The sequence below is a fragment of the Gopherus flavomarginatus genome, chromosome 1 (genome assembly GCF_025201925.1).
Source record: "Gopherus flavomarginatus isolate rGopFla2 chromosome 1, rGopFla2.mat.asm, whole genome shotgun sequence".
NCBI classification, from domain to species: Eukaryota; Metazoa; Chordata; order Testudines; family Testudinidae; genus Gopherus; species Gopherus flavomarginatus.
In genome coordinates this window covers 244233393-244250350 of record NC_066617.1, presented here as the reverse complement: position 1 = coordinate 244250350, position 16958 = coordinate 244233393, and the positions used below count along the sequence as shown (strand labels likewise).

At 41.5% G+C, this 16958-nt stretch overlaps 2 protein-coding genes across 3 annotated transcripts in view; both read left to right on the top strand.

Moving 5' to 3' along the window:
• Positions 1–2397: 2397 nt before the first annotated feature.
• The window catches only part of LOC127039343 (granulocyte-macrophage colony-stimulating factor receptor subunit alpha-like), a 44528-nt gene continuing 29967 nt past the window's right edge, over positions 2398–16958 (top strand). Inside the window, exon 1 of one of the 2 annotated variants that reach the window (XM_050932844.1) lies at positions 2398–2547. In XM_050932844.1, the coding sequence (XP_050788801.1) occupies positions 2416–2547 (132 nt within the window). In that variant the 5' untranslated portion in view covers positions 2398–2415. The remainder of the gene's footprint in view (positions 2548–16958) is intronic. The other variant, XM_050932855.1, reaches the window with a different exon arrangement.
• Positions 7872–16958, top strand: part of LOC127039337 (granulocyte-macrophage colony-stimulating factor receptor subunit alpha-like) — a 112952-nt gene continuing 103865 nt past the window's right edge. Inside the window, exon 1 of the mRNA XM_050932799.1 lies at positions 7872–8056. The gene's annotated coding sequence lies outside the window, so the exon portion shown is untranslated. The remainder of the gene's footprint in view (positions 8057–16958) is intronic.

The following is a 16958-nucleotide window of genomic DNA, read 5'->3' as shown; positions in this document are numbered from 1 at the left end:
GGACACTTTTATTCCAAACTTTCACACAGACTTGCACCAAAATAATACAAGCTGAGAACTAAACCTGATTTAGTTCTTTAGATGCAGATTGGTGTTTAAATAAGCCCCCAGGATATACACTTCTACCCAACATAACGCAACCCAATATAACACAAATTTGGATATAACGCAGTAAAGCAGTGCTCCAGGGTGTGGGGCTGTGCACTCCGGTGAATCAAAGCAAGTTCAATATAACACGTTTTCATCTATAATGCGGTAAGATTTTTTGGCTACTGAGGACAGTGTTATATTGAGGTAGAGGTGTACTTGTAGCTCCTGTTGTTAGGCTGTAGCTCAAGTGGTAATAGCTTGTACTGTGGTACTGAAAAATTAGTGTTCAGTCCTCATGATAATTTATGAGGGGATGGTTGGTACATAATATAATTTGATATTCTCTTATTTCCAATTAAAAGAAAAAATACCTAGGAAGTTACATTAAAATACATTAAAAATGTTATTTAGGTTGGACAGTCAAGTACTTGAAAGTTAATAAATGCAAGATTTATGGTTGCCTGTGCAACCTGATTCTGCTCCCTTGTGTGTATGCATTATAATACTGTCTTTAGTTACATGTTCATATGCTACTTTTTTTCCCACAGAACCCGTCTTATTCAGGGCACAGAACTAACACACTGGAGGTCAAGTGGTTGATTTTGCAACTGAAATAATCTTTTAATGTGTGGGGGGAGAGGGGGGCTAGTCTATGTATATATAGGAGCAGATTCTGATTTCAGTTATGCTGGTGTAAAGCCAGAGTAAATCCATTCTGGAGTTACTCCAGATTTACTCCACATGAGATCAGAATCTGTTTCATGCAATCTGTGAAACACTCAGGATGAGATGATTTGAAAAAGCGAAGGAAAGAGGAGGCGAAAGAATCTTACTTCTGCAGCTACCATGATGAAGTTTGCTCAGTGAATAATATCCGGCAGGATCCTCGGCGGTGTTGTGGCTGAAAGTGAGGAACTGAAACCCTGAAGAAGAGGAAACATCTGCTTGAATTTGTATAGAGGGAAAAGTTGCTGTTGAGAATCCAGCTGTAGGAGATCCAAGCAGCCAAAAGCACTGCAGGTTTGAGGAGATTGATGTTTGTATTTTTTCCTATTAGATATAACATGCAATGTAGACATGTGAGTTACCTGTAAATATATGGGTTTTTTTTTATTATTATGGTCATAGTCCCCAGGAAATTAAAGACTAAAAACCATGTGCAAACAAAATTAAGGTTGAGGAGACTTAGAAGTGACAAAAGCAGAGAAATGCAGAGATATGGTATACATTGTAAGCTCTTTGGGGCAGTGATGGTATTATTGTTATTATATGTGTGTACAGCACCTGGCATAATAGGGCCTTGACTCCTGATTGAGGCCTCTACGTGCTATAATAATAAAATAATAGTAATAATGAATAATAAATAGGCTGTCCTCGACTCATTAATTTTGCATGTAGTAAGATTTGTAGGACACAAGTATGAAATATTATGAACTGTTCTAAATCCCCTGAAATGAATGGGCACTGAACGGAGAATAAAGATCGTATTTATGATCATACTTATGACAGTATGTTTCAAATCAATTTTTTTCTCTTATTAAACTGAGTTTTATGATTATGAACAGATACAGCACACATCCTGAACTGTGGCACAACTCCTAATAAACCAATGTTCATTTTTACTTCTAGATATTTGTGCAAGTTAGTATTTCAAGTTGTTGGGCCTGGTTCTCCTCATGTGTACATGGAAGAGTAATTCTATTCAGGAGTGACTCGAATGAAAGGTAATGCAATTTCACATGTGTGAAATCCATGTGAGAGGGGAAGCAGTCCTAGGAATGCATATTTAAAGTTCAGCTATCTATACTATTGTTTACTTGTTATCCAAGCAATATTTTATATTTGATATGGTAATAGTAATAAATACTAATGTTTGTTTCACAGTACAGAGTAGACATTTGTTAAACAGATACACTGAGGTGCCTTGATCCTGTTACACACAATTATACTTCTGTGTTTGCATCGATCCTGTCTGATAAGATACATAGTGGCACAGAAAGCTCATTTGGGGAGAAGAACTTACAGGCAAAGTATTGTTTGTGGAAGCAGGCTTATTTGTAGGAGATCAATTTTCTATAAGTACGTTTATATCCAATGGTAGACCCAAAGGCACAAATTGACTGGATGAAATGGGAAGAGGGTGTCTTATTAATTAACTTGATGTTCATTTTGTGAGAAATTCTTTATATTCTGCAGATTCCCAGCACTGACTGCCAGGTCCAGGAAAAACATTATATTCTGCAAACAAGGGGATTAAAAAAGTTCCGGAAACTGCAAAGGAAATGACCCAAAGAACTATTTCAATATCAGTCTTGCAACACTTGAATGAGATACTATGCAGTGATAAAGTATTGTTGCAGCAGTACGACAGCTTCAGGCTCAAGCATTTCAATCATCTCTGAGGCTCAGACCCAAGACGCTAAGGTAAACGAGATACCAGCCTTTTGCAAGGAGGAGGTAAGCTAGTTTTTGTCTTTTTTTGTTTGTTTGTTTGTTTGTTTGGGGAGGGGTGATTGTTATTTTTATTTCTCAAGGCTCCTATGACATAACACAAACATTTGCAATGGAAAAAAACCTATATTAGATTGAGTTCATCTACCTCCAAGTGCAGATTTGAGGATGGTCTTAGACAAAATTGTGATGACACATAATTATTTATAATTTATGATCTGAAGGATCATAAGGAGACATATCTTAATGTGAGTAAAGTGAGTGATCAGATTCCCAGCACTGCCTGCCAAGTCCGGAAAAAACATTTGCAATATTTTCCCTTATCTGTTGGGTTGCTTTATTTTGTCTGACATCTATTTTGTGTATCCAGGAGAAATGTTGCTATCTCTTTCTTCTTTTAAAAAATAATCTAACTGGAAGCATTTGTATGTTGTCTCCTGTACATGGGTTTGGGTTTGGTAAGTTGCAGATCGCTCCATAGAGTGAATCAGTTCTAGGAATAGCATGAATTGAATGTACATTTCAATGACTGATAAGTATCCTGGATTTTAATTTTATTTCAATACTTTAATAGTGAATGTTGCACATATATGGTGCTCTTAGAATCTCAACGCAATTTATAAGCATCCATTTATCCTCACAACACCTCTGTAAGGTAAGTAGTATTATCTCTATTTTATAAATGGCATTTCTATTTGAGATAGAGAAGTCTGAATGCCATTGTACAAGGCACTGCTAAGCCCTCATTTGGAATTCTGTGTACAGTTCTGGTTACCCATGTTCAAGAAAGAGGAATTCAGCTGGAACAGGTGCAGATTCTATCTTAGAAGGAGAGACTCCAATTGGCTTGTTTAGCCTATCAAAGCAAAGGCTGAGGGGGATATGATTGCTTTCTGTAATTCTAGCCATCAGTAAATTTGGGCTGGAAATTAGAAGCATTACAACTAGGGCTGTTGATTAATCACAGTTAACTCACATCATTAACTCAAAAAAATTAATCGAGATTAATATATTTTAAATGTGATTAATCACATTTTTAATCACACTGTTAGATAAAAGAATATCAATTGAAATTTATTAAATATTTGGAGGTTTTTCTACATTTATATATATATTGTTTCTGTGTTGTAATTGAAATAAACATGTATATTATATTTTATTATAAATATTTGCACTGTAAAAATGATAAACAAAAGAAAAAGTATTTTTCAATTCACCTCATACAAGTACTGTATTGCAATCTCTTTGTCATGAAAGTGCAACTTACTAATGTAGATTTCTTTTTGTTACATAACTACACTCAAAAACAAAACAATGTAAAACTTCAGAGCCTACAAGTCCACTCAGTCCTACTTCTTGTACAGGAGATAATGCTGCCCACTTCTTATTTACAATGTCACCAGAAAGTGAGAACCAGCATTTGTGTGGCAGTTTTATAGCCAGCATTGCAAGGTATTTACATGCCAGATATGCTAAACCAGTGGTCTCCAACCTTTTATGCCCAAGAAGACTTTTGAATTTAAGGGCAATCCAGGATCTATTCCGCCACTTCCCCGAGGCTCTGCCCCTACCCCCAAAGCCCTGCTCTGCTCACTCCATCCCCCCCGTAGCTCTCTCTCCCCTCCCACACTCACTTTCACCAGGATAAGGTAGGGGGTTGGGGTGCAGGAGGGGATATGGGGTGCTGGATCTGGGAGGGGGGTCAGGGCTGGGGCAGAGTGTTGGGGGTGCAGGAAGGAGTACAGGGTGCTGGCTCGGGGCAGGCCTCAGGGCTGGGTCTTGGGGTGCAGGAGGAGGTATGGGGTGCTGGCTTGGGGATGGGGCTCAGGGCTGCAGGTTGGGCTGCAGCTTCCTGCCATGCAGCACTCACCTCTAGCGGCTCCCAACTGGTGGCATAGTGTGGCTGTCACTAAGGCAGGCTTCCTGCCTACCCCAAGCCCATGCCACTCCTGGAAGGGGCCAATGTGCCCCTGCAGCGCCTGGGGGAAGATGGATGGCAGATGGCCCTGTGTGCTGCACTGCTCTGCAAGCACCACCCCTGCAGCTCCCATTGGCCACAGCTCCCATTTCCTGGCTAATGGGAGCAGCAGAGGCAGTGCCTGCAGGCAGGAGCAGTGTGCAGAGAGAAACCCCTGTCCCCGGGGCCATGCTGGCTGCTTCCAGGAGCTGCATGGGACCAAGTCAGGCAATTAATTGTGCAATTAATCATGCTTAATTTTTTAATCATTTGACAGTGCCTAATTATAACCATCAGAAGATAGTGGTTCTGGAACAGCGTCCCGATAAGAGTAGTGGGGGAAAGAAACCTGAATGGTTTCAAAATGGAGTTTATTAATGGGATTATAAGCCGGGGCTGCCTGTGATAACAGCAGACTGGACTTGATGATGCAGGAGGTCCCTTCCAGGTCTATGTTTGTATAGTCTTTTATATGTGTAAAACAGGCATGAGTGACTGCCCAAGGTTGCACAGCTGGTCAGTGGCAGACCTAGGAATTAGAATCTAAAAGTAGGTCTTCCATCCCTTTCTCTCTCCACAGATGACGCTCTCTCATTAAAGACCTAATAGAAATGAGTTTGTTGATATTTGCTCCCATATGAAAGCCAAGCTGATCCTACTTATCCAGTGATAGCGGCCACAGTAATGTTAGTCCTCATTACTTGAAAGTTGCATATAGGGCTATTGGAATCAGTTAATCACTATTTTATAATCTCACCAAAGGAGAATCAGAATCAATCTGTGGAAAATGGACACATCCATTCCAGCAGGATGGCACCTATTAAGAACTAACATTTCCAAGATCCTTTCCCATTTTAGCCTGGGTCTTGAGGGGAAGCTGAGATAGATTTGGATTATTATTTTCATATCACTGCATCCACCACGTCCCTTTCACTCTACCAATAATACTTGTCTTGGTGCCCTGTTTGGACACTTTTCCCACAAGCATCTCCACATTTTTCTCTATGCCTTTCCCTAAGCATGGAACACCTTTTCTTACCTGATCCTTTTCATACTGAAGTCCCTCCTGAAGACCCACTTCTATTGTAGTGGTAGTAATCAGCCGACAAGAAACTAAGCAGCTGATTGTGGCAAGGTTGGGAGTTACCTGGGAAAAGTCGATATATTTTATACTAGTTTAAAAAAAACCAAACCTTGCTTTAACATGAGTGCCCAATCAGAACGTGGCTAATTACCACCTTACCACACTGCTTGTGTGCTGTACATCCTTCCCCTACCCTCCATCTTGCTGTTTGGTCCTCTTTGTTTTGTCTGCTTCAGAGTGTAAGTTCTCCTTTTGCTTAGCAAAGTGTGGGTGCTTCTGAAAACATATAAATAATAATAGTAATAAGGCTTATCTACACTTAAAATGCTGAAGCAGCGCAGCTCACCACTGCAGCTGAGCCGCTGTAGCACTTCAGTTAAAAATCTACCTTAACCAACAGGAAGGGCTCTCCCACTGGCCTAGCACTGTCTACACTGGGGGCTAGGTCGGTTTGATGGCATCGCTTCTGGATATGGATTTTTCACACCGCTGAGCGAAGTTGTTCTACTGGCCTAATTTCCTAATATAGACCAACCCATCATTAATCACAGAAGGTAACATATAAATGCAAGGTTTCAAAGAGGGCAGTATGTACATTAGGAATGCAGTGCAAGTCCATAGCTCTTCCATTTATTTGTGCATTTTATATATTTTGATTTAAATGTTTCAAAGGCCTCTCCCCAGCTCTGGGTGACCTGGAGGTTATTTAAAACAACAGTCCATCCAAAGAATAATCACACAAGGAGCAACCCATAGTCCACATACCACAAAATGAAATTATATACAAAGGAATATCCCACCCACGACCCCCATCCCATTCAAATGTTATACCCTCCCTGAAAGCCCCAGTAGACAGATGGCCTTTGCAGCAGATCCTAACAGTCAACAGACTCAGGACTAGAGCTGGGTGAAATTTTTCAGTCAAAATTTTATTTGATGAAAACTGCAGATTTGGTTGAAATGAAATGTTCAGCTTTGGGTCAAGTGAAATATTTCATGTAACCTGAAATTATTATTTATTTTTTGATTCCTCAAACATTTCAAAAAGATCATTTTGGCATGACTCACGATGATTTGATTTTATTCTTTGATATTGTCAGTGAAATTTCCACTCAGGCTATCAGCAGAACAAGGGAAACAATTGCCAGAGCCATGAGGCTCTCACTGAAAATTCGCTCCAGCAGCTCGCTCTAGTTTACGCTGAGGGGGTTCCAGCTAGTCATGCCTCTGCTGACAATATTAACCAGGGAGGGAAGTGCTCTATTTCAGGCAGACTCTAGAGATGCCAGTGCTACACCAATAATGGCCAGTTAGTTATAAAGGAGCCCTGTTTACACTAGTATTGTACCAATAGCTGACTCAAAGTGATGCAGGGCCTTGCTCCTCACCGTGAGCCAACTGTAAAAGGGGTCATGATACTTGTAAGGTTGCTAAGGCGAAATAGGGACTTTTTGTGGCCTTGTATTCACCCCATAATACATTATTTAAAAAAAGAAGAATGAACTTTTAAAGGCCCCAGGATTACCCCCCAGTGAATTCCGAACATGTCCTGATCAAGAGAGTGGAGTTTACTCTTTGTTCAGTGGTGGGGCAAAGTCCATTCTGCCTGTGAACGTTTCCAACAGCAGCATCATAAAAACATGCACTGTGCTTGCAAAATCATGGCTAGCATCATAGTGGATGAGCTAAGCAAGGGGATAGTGAGATTTTGAAGTTAGATGAGGAATGACAAGGGGGAACAAAGAGGAATAAAAACAGAGTAAAAAGAAACAAGAAATTAGGGAGGGAAGGGAAAGAGGGACTGAGTGGGATGCAGATGAGCAAGAGAGCGATGGTTAGGAAGAGCTGAGAAGAGGGACCAACAGTATCTAAGATTCCTGAGCACATCATTGGAGAGAGATAGAAAACATCTTTTGTGTCCAATTTTCACAACTTTCTGATCAGCTCTATCACTCTGTGTGATTTGTACTGAAGCTTTAGCAAACTCTCATCCCAGCAGCTGTGTCCATATTGTTGCCACATAATGATATCATATGAATGATTCTGCAGTGTTTAAAAAGAGATGGTCTCTGCAGTGGTCTGCCTGCACTGCAATAACAGTATATCTTGGCTGTCCCAACCTGGGTTTAACATGGCTTTGAAGAACAGTAGGTACGAAACTACTCTCCTTGAAATGCGGGGTGCCCTGTGGAAATGTTTAAGGTTCTAATATGGCTTGAGGATATGGCTATAGTTCTGTCTGCACTACAAAACTGTAATGAGTTGTAACCAGTTGTCATGGATCTACAGGGACTGTGTTAGGCCCCAGACTTGAAGTAGTCTCCTGGGAGTACCTCTTCAGTGCCCCATGGCCCCAAGGAGTCCCACTTTTCCTCCAGGATAGGCCGCACAGCCTCAATACCACTGAGACCGGACCTTCAGGCTCCACCCCTCCCGTTTCTCACCGTGAGCTCTGAACAGAGAGTCTGACTAAGGTAGACATATGTTGAAAGACATTTTACCCTCTTCAGGGATCAATGTCCTTCATTAAGTATTTACAACAACACCAGGCATCCTTTTTAAAATGGGATGAGTTTTAAAAGTCAACTGGAAAACAGTGTTGGGAAGTCCTTAGGCTAGCAAAGAGAGACAAAAGTAAGACAGAGTTCATACTGGCTGAAGCCAGGGCTCCACCAACCCCGTCTGCCCTAGAATCCCCCCCCTCTCTCTTTCTCCCCCCATCCCCCTTTGACTCTGAGTCCTGAATGGATCCTGTGTAACAATCCCAAGCCCAATGGGGAGAGGCTTCCAGAGTATTCTCACTTTCAGCACATTTCTCCTGAAATGGTTTTAAATTGTACTGTAGAAAGGTCTTAAGAAAAACAATTCACAGAATAAAAAACTCATATTTCCATTTCCTTGATTTTGCGATATTAACCTCCCCTGAGAGCAATTAAAATCTTATATAAGAGAAGAACTTTTCTTATCATGACCAAAAATTCCAGTAATTAGTGTTGTTTCTTTGTACTGTCGTTGTTTTTCTAAAGAGAAAAAGGAGAAAATCTCCATAACAGCAAAACAGGTACTGAAGGAAAGAAAAGTTTTCTCCTCCTACAACAATGATACTCAGACTTCAGACTTCAGTAATTCAGGAGCCAAATTAGTGAGTGTTCCTTAGATTTCGGCATCACCCAAAAGAGCCACAGTTGTGTGAATTCATTGTTCCATTGACTCTAGTACAATATATTCATATTTAAACAGGATTAAATTCATAAATTAAACAGAATATTAAATGACAGGGTAAATATATATATATATATATATATATATATATATATATATATATATATATATCATAGCAGAATGACTGACCAAGTATTATTTTATCAAATGCAATTGGTTAATAACATAGTAAAAGCATCTGGATTGGTTAGTAACTTGGACTGGTTAATTATTAAATCACATCATGTTTTAATATCACATGCTGCAGAGAGACATAGGAGACACATTAAAGAGCCACTACTGCTCGCAAGCCTCAGTCTGAGTATCGGTGTCTTCAAGGAAATTCAGTTTCCTATGAGAGGAGTGAAATAATGGAGCTCTTGTTTAGTATTCCATAATTAGCCACTCCGAACTAAATTCAGATGCGAGTCTAACTGACTCTTAGGGAGTCTAAGCAGGTGTAACGTGGGTCTGCTCAGTGTTGTTACATAAACTTAGACTTGCACCTACTTGCCAATATGTTATTTACACTCTTACACATTCCCTCTCGATCTGGCCCACTGAGTCCAAGGCACTAAAGTCTTAGCATGAACTTAATTTCATTGGGACTGTTCATGCAGGTGAAATTAAGCAGATGTGTAAATTTTTGCAGGATCAAAGCCATAGCAAGAGTAGAAGAGGGGTCAGAAGAGAGAGATGTAGCAGAATAATGAGCAGATGAAAGAAGGCTGTAAGATAAGTGGAGGTCTGATCTACCTCTACCTTCCTATTAAAGTGCAAAAATAACCCTTTCAATATTAAACAGTCTGGAGAGCACAGTGAAAGTTTTGTGTGTCTCTCTTTTTTTCTTTTTACTAAATTTAGACCAGAACTTAAATCTGAAATCCAAATCCAGCTTACACCCAGCAACCCCATTAAAACATAAACCTCCAAACTTCAAAATGTATTACTTACTGGATATCAGGAAAAATAGCTACTTGTCATTTACTAGTAGTTATTTAGAATTGCTCAGAATTGTTTAATATTTGTTAAAAATTACTCCGTTTCTAAATACTTACTCCCAGCAAACTTATTACTTAGCATCTATTAGTGATTGCCTAGAATCATTTAATCACTAATAAATGACAAGAAAATAGTTTACTGAGGATTAGTAATATAAACCTAAGTCATTTCTAACAGATACTGAGTAACTCCAGATAATTTTTGTTGGGAATTACTTAGTGATTTTTAAGTAGTGAATTCTGATTTGTACTAAAGCAATCACTTCCTGCAAATCTGCAAATATAAAAAATGATTAAGTGAACACAAGTAAGAAATATTTTATAAAGAAAAAGGAATTTTGTAGGACCTCGGAGTACAGAGGCAATGCGGGGGCCCTGAGCACAGCTGGGAGAAATGTAGAGGGAAGACTTCATTGGTTTAAAGAGGCGTGCTGCAGAAGGTGTAGAAAGGGAAGATTCCCATATTAGGCTGTAGTCTCCGCTTTGCCTGAACCCTTAAACAGGGGATTTGCAGGGATATAGCTCTGTGCATCCTGATCCTGGTTGCTGCTAAGGGGCTCACAGTGCAAGAGATGCTTTCAGAGATAACTCTCTGGCTGTCTTTGCACTGGGCAGGGTCTGTGTAAGGGATGTTTTAAAAAAGTATGCTGCAGCCAAGTGGCCCCAAGGGAGTGTTCTGGTAGCTGGAGAGCAACATTGTGTAGGAAAAACCTGCTCACAGCACTTTTCTTCCAACCATACTGCTACTCATAGATTGGGGATTGGCATAGGAGCTATTACACCAGGTACCTCCTAAATTGGTGTAATTTCCCCACAGATAGCTAGGGATGTGGGGTAAGACAGTTATCTGGGGGAGAGTGCCCTCTCCCTCCCCAAATTTGTGTGACAAAGATTCAAAGGGTACAACAGGCCATGTCTGTAGCAGCTTGCCTGACTTTCACTTCCATTCTTCGAAGTTCCCTTTAGGAAGGATCTGAGGGCAGTGGGGAAGCCACCAGAACCAGTGCTGCCAAAAGCCATCAGAAAGCTGGAGATCAGGGAGGGCAGAATGATGGAGGCAAGAGACCTCCATGGGGATGGCCTCTGTCTCGGCAGACCCTCTGAGATTGGTGGGGAGCTGAGTCACTTGCAGCTCCTGAAGAGAGATCATCTCCACTCATCCCTCATGGAAGCAGTCCAAGAAAATTTAATGCAGCAATACATGGATACTTGGTCTGATTAGAATTGAGAAACTGTTGAACTGAATTTCTTCAAATAGTTTGTTCCTTAGATTTCACAAAGATTTACAAAAATAGCCAATGTTTGAACGGTTGTTCAGGAATTCTGGAGATTTCTGTATGCAAAGTTCCTGATTGTGATCTTTGGAACAAATATATTTTCTGCTCTAGAGTATTTTGTAAGAGAAAGTGTTAAGGAACTGAAAAGGAGGATTTCTAATGGAAGGGATAAAACAGTGAAGTCAATGACAAATAGCAGTGCATAGAAATATAGATAATTTCACCATCCATGGGTGGAGGAGCCATACCAAAAATTAAGCACTGTAGAAAGGGGATTTTTCAATAAAAAAAGAAGGAGCTAGTCAAAAAGTCCCTAAAGTCAAAAGTGAAAAAGTGAAAATCCTTAGATCTAGTATGGAGGTTATTTATTTAACAAAGACAAAGGCAACTATGAATGGTCCTAAACAAAAAAGCAGGTAGATAAGAAAAAAATATGGCAAGATGCAAGATTTTATTTCTCCACACAAATTGCCTTCAGAAAATAGAAATCTATTCAAATGAAGTCAGTTGAAAGCAGTATAAACTATGACAGGTAAGTGGGCTAAATCAGATTTTAAATAGCAGTTGGTGAAGACATTTAAAAAATAAGAAATAATTTAAATGTGTCAAAAGCAGGGTATCTGTGAATGAATTGGTGTGTCCACTCAACTACCAGGGAGTAAAGGGAGTGATTAAGGAGGAAAAGGACATTGCAAAGAACAAAATGATTTCTTTGCATCACAATTCACCAGAAAGGATCATGAGGGGACATTTACTCTTTGCAGGTAATAAAGATGAGGTACTGAAAGAGACTGAGGTGTAAAAAGAGATGGTGCTGGAACAAATTGATAAACTAAGGAGCAATAAGTCATCAGGATGAGAGGGCACACACCCAAGAGGAAGAATCAAGTGGCTGGTAGGCTAATGAGTATGCAATTGCTCATTAAAATTTGCTATTATACTAGAAGGCACCACTCTTTCAAAAATAGTACTAAGGGATATATAAGGAATTAGAAATTGGGAAATCTCACTTCAGTCCCAGGTAAATACGTTGAACCTGCAATAAAAAAATGGAATTAAAATAGACCTGTATGAACATGTTAGGTTCAAAGGACAAGCTTCTGAAAAGGGAAAATCATGCCTCTCTGATTTACTATAATGTTTTCAGCATGTCAACAGAAGTAATAAAGAAGAAGCAGATGGCGTAATATATTTGGACCTTCAAAAAGCCTGTGACAAAGTCTCTCGTGGAAGACTCTTAAAATAACTAAAGTGTCCAAGGTGAGGAATGAGTATTCCTGGATCAGAAACCAAAAGGCAAGAAACAAAGTAGAAAACACCATTCTGACAAGTTACAGTTACATACTAGGACTAGTATTCTTTAATATGTTTAATAACATTCTGGAAAAGAGGATGAAGAGTGAGGTGACCACATTTGAAAGTGGCACAAAATTCTTTAGGCTAGTCAGGACAGAGAGAAGGGTCAGGAACCTTCTGTCAGAGACGGGACTGTCAGAGACATTCAGGGCAGCAGATGAAGCTCACTGCAGCAAATGCAAGACAGTTCACATTGGAAGGAATAATGATAATCTCAGTTCCTCATTTCTGAGTTCAAAATTAACTATAACCACTGTGGATAGTCCTTTGCTCAATATGCATCAATGGTCAAAAAAGCAAACCATATGTAAGGACATAAAAGTAAAGGGAAAGAAAATGATACTGAAAATATTATAATGCATTTATATAAACCAATAATATGCCTTCACTTGGAATACTGTGTTCAGTTCCAATCATCTTCTCTCAAAAGAAATTGACCGATTCAAAGAATTCAAATATAATCAGAGCCATGAAAAGATTCCCATAGAAGGAGATTGAAAAGACTAAGAATGTTTCAAGTAGACAGGAAAAGAGTAAGAGAGAAAATGAAATAATAGATGGCATCAAGAATAATAATACCTAATGTTAGAGGGCTTTCCCTTCACCCTGTCCACTGGTTCTTGTCATGCAGATAGAAAGCAGAAGACAGAAGTCCCAAGTACAGGCAATTTAATGTTTCTTGGGGTTAGTTCCAAGCAAGCATATATACCACAACTCTGATGCCACAGTCTTGTTTCCCAGTGTCCCGTTCCCAGTTCTGATGCTGCAGAGCATTTACCCCATGTCCCCCTTCCCAGCTCTGATGCTGCAGAACTTTACTATGTCCCTCTTCCCACCTCCACTCCCTATTCCCTATTTCCTATTCCTTCTTCTTAGCAGGCTCAAACATACCTGCAATGCATGCCCACAATCCCACCTCTTACAATTTATGGTCATGTTCTGTTTTGGAGGGACGTGGGTCTGGGTCTTGGTCCCATGGGAGGCGTAAGGATTGAGGTATTGCTCTGGCCAAGGCCAGGCCTTTCTTTGGCTTTTAATGTGTCTTATGCCTGGCCACCCTTGCTCCTCCTAACTGGTTGCTTGATCTTGGCTTGAGAGAGGACCCAGGCAGCCTTCCAGCATATGCTCATATATCACACTCCCACCATACCCTGTAAGACTTTAGTTCCATCTCATCTCTTTCATCCTATCTGCCTGAGGGCAGATGTAACACACAGTGTCTCTGTCTTTTGTTTGCACATATTAGTATAAGATATAAGAGTATCAAAAATTCAAACCCAAAATTCTATCTCAGGCTGACAAACAAGCCTATATGCTAACACTTAACTCTTTTATAAATGCTTTTAATCAATAGCTCTCAGAAGGTTTTACAAAGGAAATAAGTAGATGGTCCCTGTTTCCATAATATCTGAGCACCTCACAATCTTTAATGTATTTATCCTCACCACACCCCAGTGAGGTAGCACAGTGCTGTTATCTGCTTTGTACAGAAGGGGAACTCAGGGAGAGAGGACCAGAACCACAAAAGGATTTAGGCATCTAATTCCCACTTTAGGTGTCTAAATCCAAAATTTAGGCACCACAGAAATCCTCAAAACCGCTACTCAGCTGCCACCTAACTTTGGAGGTGCCTAAAATTGTTCAGTGCAAACATTTCTGCTGTTAAAGTCCCCAAGGTGTCTACATTTCTATCTCTGGCTGTGCACATCGTTGCCTCAATACTGATGGCCAGTGCCTATCTCACGCCTGCATAATCCTCAAACCAGGTGAAACTAGGCAATATCCCACCTACCTCGCCTGCGGGGTCCAATCCAGTAGGCTTTAAACCATACAGAGAAGCCGAGGGAGGAAGGAGGCAGCGGTGGCCTTCCTTGTAATCTTTAGTCCACTAGTTAGAACACTCACCTGGGATATAGAAGACGCTGGTTCAGTTTCCACCCTTAGAAAAGAACTGCTTTGAACTTGTGCTTTCCACCCCTCAGATGCATGCCCCAACCACTCAACTATGGGATAGTCTCCTGTAAGGCTTTCTCAATCTCTCTTGTTGAAGCTGTTCCACTTTATATTTCATAAAGCGAATCCACATGTTCCACAGAATCGCTATGGATAGAAATTTCATGCTCTAATAAAAATATAACATTAGGGATCTATTATCGACCACCTGACCAGGACAGTAATAGTGATGTTGAAATGCTAAGGGAAATTAGAGAGGCTATCAAAATTAAGAACCCAATAATAGTAGGGGATTTCAATTATCCCCATATTGACTGGGAACATTTCACTTCAGGACGAAATGCAGAGATGAAATGTCTCGATACTTTAAATGACTGCTTCATGGAGCAGCTGGTATGGAAACCCACAAGGGGAGAGGCAACTCTCGATTTAATCCTGAGTGGAGCACAGGAGCTGGTCCAAGAAGTAACTATAGCAGGACCGCTTGGGAATAGTGATCATAATACAATAACATTCAACATCCCCGTGGTGGGAAGAACACCTCAACAGCCCAACACTGTGGCATTTAATTTCAAAAGGGGGAACTATACAGAAATGAGGGGGTTAGTTAAACAAAAGTTAAAAGGTACAATGACTAAAGTGAAATCCCTGCAAGTTGCATGGGCCCTTTTTAAAGACACCATAATAGAGGCCCAACTTCAATGTATACCCCTGTAGCGAGGGGGCCCCACTCCCCCGCGCTCCTGAGGAGAACAGGCCAGAAAGGGCATGGCCATGGGCGGATCCCCCACCGCCTGTCACCGCCCCCCGGAAGTCAAGGGGCGGGACCAGAAGTACAAAAGCCCGGCCCCAGCGCTCAGTTAGGAGGAGGCTGCCAGAGAAGGCAGAAGCTAGGGCCCGAGCTCCCACTGGGCCTGGCCTACCCCGTGCCAAGTACCCGGAGGGGTACTGGCCTGACCTCCCCTGGGGCCAGTACTCAGAGAAGCCAACTCAGCGGTCCGACGCTCGGCCTGTGGAAAAGCTGTCTGGACCTCCCAACGCCCGATACCCTGAGGAGTGGACTGAACCTCCTGACGCTGGACCCCCTGAGGAACCCATGGTCTGGGACCCCCCGGACGATGCCAGCAGAGGGCAGGTACCCAGTGAGGGAGAGGTTGGAAGTGGCCCGGGGGCAGCTGACCCCAATCAGGCTGCAGGCTCTCCTGAGCCAATGGCAGTGTGTTTCGGTCAGGATCCCCCACTGACCATCAGCGGTGTTAACCACTGCTAGGGCCCCGGGCTGGAACGCAGTGGAGCGGGAGGGCCTGCGTTCCCCCTGCCACCCCTTCAAGGGTGGCAGACTCCCTCTCCCCGGACCTGTGGAGGCTTATATACTGTTCCCCTGTGCTCAGCCCCGCTGACGAGGCCTGAACCTAAACTGTGTGTGTTGCCCCGCCCTGCCCAAGGGCCTGGGCATACTTATATACTGTTACCTTGTCGCTCAGCCCCTGCTGAAAGGCCTGAGCGTAGACTCTGTGTGTTGCCCCGCCCTGCCTAAGGGCCTGGCCCACTGGCTAACTGTTGTGGGTTCACTCCATCCCACAGCAAGGGACGGTCCCCGAGTCGACAGAGCGCGGTGAGCCGGTGTGGCTCCCCTCCGCCCACAAGGAGGGTTGAGCCCCGGCGCCACTCTCCTACAACCCCAAATTAAGAAACACAGTAAAAGAACTAAAAAAGAGCCACCGTGGCTTACCAATCATGTAAAAGAAACAGTGAGAGATAAAAAGACTTCCTTTAAAAAGTGGAAGTCAAATCCTAGTGAGGCAAATAGAAAGAAGCACAAACACTGCCAGCTTAAGTGCAAGAGTGTAATAAGAAAAGACAAAGAGGAATCTGAAGAATGGCTAGCCAAAAACTCCAAAGGTAATAACAAAATGTTTTTTAAGTACATCAGAAGCAGGAAGCCTGCTAAACAACCAGTGGGGCCCCTTGACGATCGAAATACAAAAGGAGCGCTTAAAGACGATAAAGTCATTGCTGAGAAACTAAATGGATTCTTTGCTTCAGTCTTCACAGCTGAGGATGTTAGGGAGATTCCCAAACCTGAACTGGCTTTTTTAGGTGACAAATCTGAGGAACTGTCACAGATTGAAGTGTCACTAGGGGAGGTTTTGGAATTAATTGATAAACTCAACATTAACAAGTCAGGACCAGATGGCATTCACCCAAGAGTTCTGAAAGAACTCAAACATGAAGTTGCAGAACTATTAACTACGGTTTGTAACCTGTCCTTTAAATCGGCTTCGGTACCCAATGACTGGAAGTTAGCTAATGTAACACCAATATTTAAAAAGGGCTCTAGAGGTAATCCCAGCAATTACAGACCGGTAAGTCTAACATCAGTACCGGGCAAATTAGTTGAAACAATAGTTAAGAATTAAATTGTCAGACACATAGAAAAACATAAACTGTTGAGCAATAGTCAACATGGTTTCTGTAAAGGGAAATCGTGTCTTACTAATCTATTAGAGTTCTTGGAAGGGGTCAACAAACATGTGGACAAGGAGGATCCAGTGGACATAGTGTACTTAGATTTCCAGAAAGCCTTT